The sequence below is a fragment of the Rutidosis leptorrhynchoides genome, chromosome 2 (genome assembly GCF_046630445.1).
Source record: "Rutidosis leptorrhynchoides isolate AG116_Rl617_1_P2 chromosome 2, CSIRO_AGI_Rlap_v1, whole genome shotgun sequence".
Classification (NCBI taxonomy): domain Eukaryota; kingdom Viridiplantae; phylum Streptophyta; class Magnoliopsida; order Asterales; family Asteraceae; genus Rutidosis; species Rutidosis leptorrhynchoides.
In genome coordinates this window covers 326,610,392-326,614,225 of record NC_092334.1, presented here as the reverse complement: position 1 = coordinate 326,614,225, position 3,834 = coordinate 326,610,392, and the positions used below count along the sequence as shown (strand labels likewise).

Below are 3,834 nucleotides of genomic sequence, written 5' to 3'. Positions count from 1 at the left end.
ACCTTAGAGAAACAATCGGTAAATATAACGCTTATCACAAATCTCGTTGACCATTTTGACCCCACAAATCACAACTTGCGGTAGAACAAAATCATTTCTTACAATAATCCTATTCATACGCGGATCGGGTCATCGGACCCTTTTAACATTTCTCACCTATATATATACCCCTCAACCCATTTCATTCAAATTTATTAAAACTAAAAGCTCTTTTGGGTCAAGATTATACAAAACTATATATAGTATATTCCAAGGGCTTATAGCTCATAAGAGATCTTGCCTTAGGATTATATAACCTCAAGGCAAGATCACTTGGCCAGTTTTTTAAAAAACCGTTAACTACCACAACCACCACCCGCCGCTCTACAACCGCCGTCTACCGCCATCATGGCAATGGTTAAAAAGAATGTTTCATACAAAATACTTGAATCTTTGGTCCATCATGCCAATTCGGGCCAACCCGCATCCATGATCACCACCCCAAAGTACCGTCAAGCCCAACGGGCCGCCATTAATGCAGTTGCCACAACACAAAAAGACGATGAAATCTTTGATTTTGAGGACACAAAGGCTTTGTTTGCAACAGTTTCAACTAAGAAACTTTTGCATTCGGCTGCTACATTGAATATGGCGGCGATTGAGCCAATGGTTGATTTGAGCCTTTGGGTTATGAATTCGCGGTTGATGAAGTGTGGGTTGTTTAAAAAAATGGTGATGGGGACAATTAGATATACGGCGTATGATCATTTTGTTGCGGGTGGAGATACAGTTGAAACGGCCCAAACATGTTTGAAGTTGCGTGATTCCGGGTTGAGAGGGATGTTGGATTATGGGTTGGAGCATGCAAATGATAATGAATCTTGTGATCAAGCCGCTCACCAGTTGATTATAACTGCTGCGGCACCACAATCTCTTCCTCCATCTTCGGTTAGTTTCTTCCTATAGGTTCTCTTATTAAATCCCAACTGTTTGATGCGATTTTAAAAATGACCAAACCCAGTTTTATAAACGCCGAAGATAGCCTAGTGTTTGGAGTCCTACTATAGAGAGATCTTAGTTCAAGCCTCACTAGTACATATTTTGAGGCGGCCTGGGAATTAAAATAGTTAGATTACATATGAGTATGCAGATAGTCTGAACAGAAAAAACATTATCCGTTTATACTGTTCGATAAACGCGTTTATGTATAAATGGCGTTTAGTTTCGGTAGTGTTTAACTCAGACGATGACTGGTCATAGCATTTTATTGTTATAAAATGAACAGGCTCAAACTTTTCTAACCTCTTTATTTAATTCACGCAATTGCTTAAATTGTTCGGGTGTGTGTTTGTCTTAAAAAAAAAAAAAAAAACTGTTTAGTTTATTCTTTGCTAGAGTGTACACTATACTTTTAAAAATCTGGGCAAAAAAGTGTTTAAGGATCACTCCAACTTGGCCTGCTTTAAAAAACATAAAAACTGACTTTCAACCCATTGTAGAACTCTTTGTCCATTTTGCCACCTCTAATGCTCATACATATCGAATCGTATACATAAAAAAATTTGAATGACAAATTCGTCTACTGGTAAACTTTCATGTAAAAAGAAGACGTTTTATTAGAAAAACAAACACACATTCGTTTTGTCCATGACAAGACTCGAACTAATAACCTCAAGGTTGTTGAGTTCCCTTGATACCACTTGGTCAGAAGCCCTTTCCTGAAAACAGACTATGTGTTTGATGTCTTTCTATTTGTATCAAGTATCTATATCTAATTTGGAGTAATTCATTGAAAAATACAGGTTAGTTTTGTGGCTGTGAAGGTTACAGCAATCTGCCCAGTATATTTGCTCAGGAGATTGAGTGATCTTCTTCGTTGGGAGTACAAAAACTCATCTTTTAAGCTTCCATGGAAGCAACAAACTTTGCCAATATTTTCTGAATCCAGCCCTTTTTATCATACATTACAACAACCTGCTCCTTTAAATGCTAACGAAGAACGTGATCTTGAATTAGCTCATCAAAGATTAGTAACCATTTGTGAAAAAAGCTTTGAAGGCAATGTCCCTGTCGTTATCGATGCAGAAGACACTTCAATCCAGCCTGCAATTGATTATATGACATATTGGGCTTCGATTAACTACAACGAGCCCCAAAAGCCCATGGTTTATGGTACTATTCAAGCTTTTTTGAAGGATGCAGGTGAGAGGATGTCTTTGACTAAAAATGCAGCTGACAAAATGGGTTTGCCTGTCGGGTTTAAGCTTGTTCGTGGGGCTTATATGTCGAGTGAAAGAAAGTTAGCTCATTCGCTTGGTGTCGAGTCCCCTGTTCATGATACCATTTTGGACACACACAATTGTTACAACGTGTGTGCTTCATATATGCTTAACGAGATTTCTAATCGCCCTGGTGGACTCGTTCTTGCTACTCACAATCTTGATTCAGGTAAAGTTTTAATCTTGTTTCATGTCACAAGTAAAAAAAATAATAAAAATGATTCAAGATTTTGGAATGTACACTTTAAAACCATTGATGGGTTGTTAAATTATCATCAACTAGTTGACATGTAACAAAACGATTCAAACTTTTACATACCCTTTTGATAACATCACATGGATTATTGTTCATCATCTTCCATGTGTAACATTATAAAGTTAATTCAAGATTTTGATCAAAAAGAATGTGAAATTATCATCACACAGTTGAAAGTTAACAAAAAAAAAAAAAAAAAAAAAATTCAAAATTTAAAATACCCTTTTGATAACATCATATGGGTTATTGTTCCATCATCTTCCATGTTAAGTATTTTAAAGTTAAGTCAAGATTTTGATCAAAATGAATGTGAAATAACAGGAAAATTGGCTGCGCAAAAGGCCCGTGAGTATGGGATCACTAAAGAAAGCGAGAAGCTCGAGTTTGCATCACTCTACGGTATGGCAGAGGCAATGACTTTCGGGTTGAGGAATGCAGGCTTTTGTGTTAGCAAATATTTACCTTTCGGGCCCATTGATCAAATCATGCCATATCTTTTACGACGAGCGGAAGAAAACAAAGGGTTGTTGTCTTCTTCTAGTCTTGATAGGCAACTCATGATGTAAGATACCAGTAAACTCGTGTACTTTATGTATTAAAAGTTGTTACTAAATATTAATATTAATATTTGATACATTTTTCATGGTATGTTTACAGGAAGGAATTGAAGAGGAGAATGAAGGCATATTAACTAATTCAAACAGCAAGCTAACTCCATTGCTAACTATAAGTAAATGACATCACCAAGTAAATATATATTGGATCAAGCCTCTTTTAATGTCACAAAGTCAAAATTTGTAATTAAGATGTACAGACTGAACTAAGTATAGGGGTAAGGGTTCCTTTTTTACATTTTGTTTTCTCTTTAGTGAAAATTATAATTATAACATGATTATACTGTATATATTCAGTTGATTAATCTCATCTTTCTTTCAAGTTTGTAATCTTTAGGTTTTCCATATCAAAACTTGAAAAGCTAATGTACAAAAACCTGTAAGATCAATATATTGTAATATACAGTAACTTATTAACGACACGTAAAATGGGGAATAGGTTACTTTCTATAAAAAGTTTAACAAAAACCTGTAAAATAAACATTTTTTTCTAAAAGTTTATATTTATCATCAAAATCAGAACCAGACTAATAAGATTAACTAAAAACAAGGTACATGTAGGTTTTGTAATTACAGCGAAAATGATAGGTTATGCGGATCGAGAGATTTTGATCAATGGGGATGAAAAAAGCTTTATTAATGGTTCATGAAAATCACATTGAATATCGTCGATATTTACTAAAGTGATTAATGTACATTTTTGTTA

At 35.1% G+C, this 3,834-nt stretch overlaps 1 protein-coding gene across 1 annotated transcript; it reads left to right on the top strand.

Moving 5' to 3' along the window:
* Positions 1 to 227: 227 nt before the first annotated feature.
* LOC139891874 (proline dehydrogenase 2, mitochondrial-like) lies at positions 228 to 3,341 on the top strand. The gene is made up of 4 exons (XM_071874891.1): positions 228 to 927; positions 1,782 to 2,427; positions 2,836 to 3,076; positions 3,172 to 3,341. Exons 1-4 carry the CDS (start codon positions 388 to 390, stop codon positions 3,203 to 3,205), a joined length of 1,461 nt encoding a protein of 486 aa, XP_071730992.1. The 5' UTR covers positions 228 to 387; the 3' UTR covers positions 3,206 to 3,341.
* Positions 3,342 to 3,834: the final 493 nt, after the last annotated feature.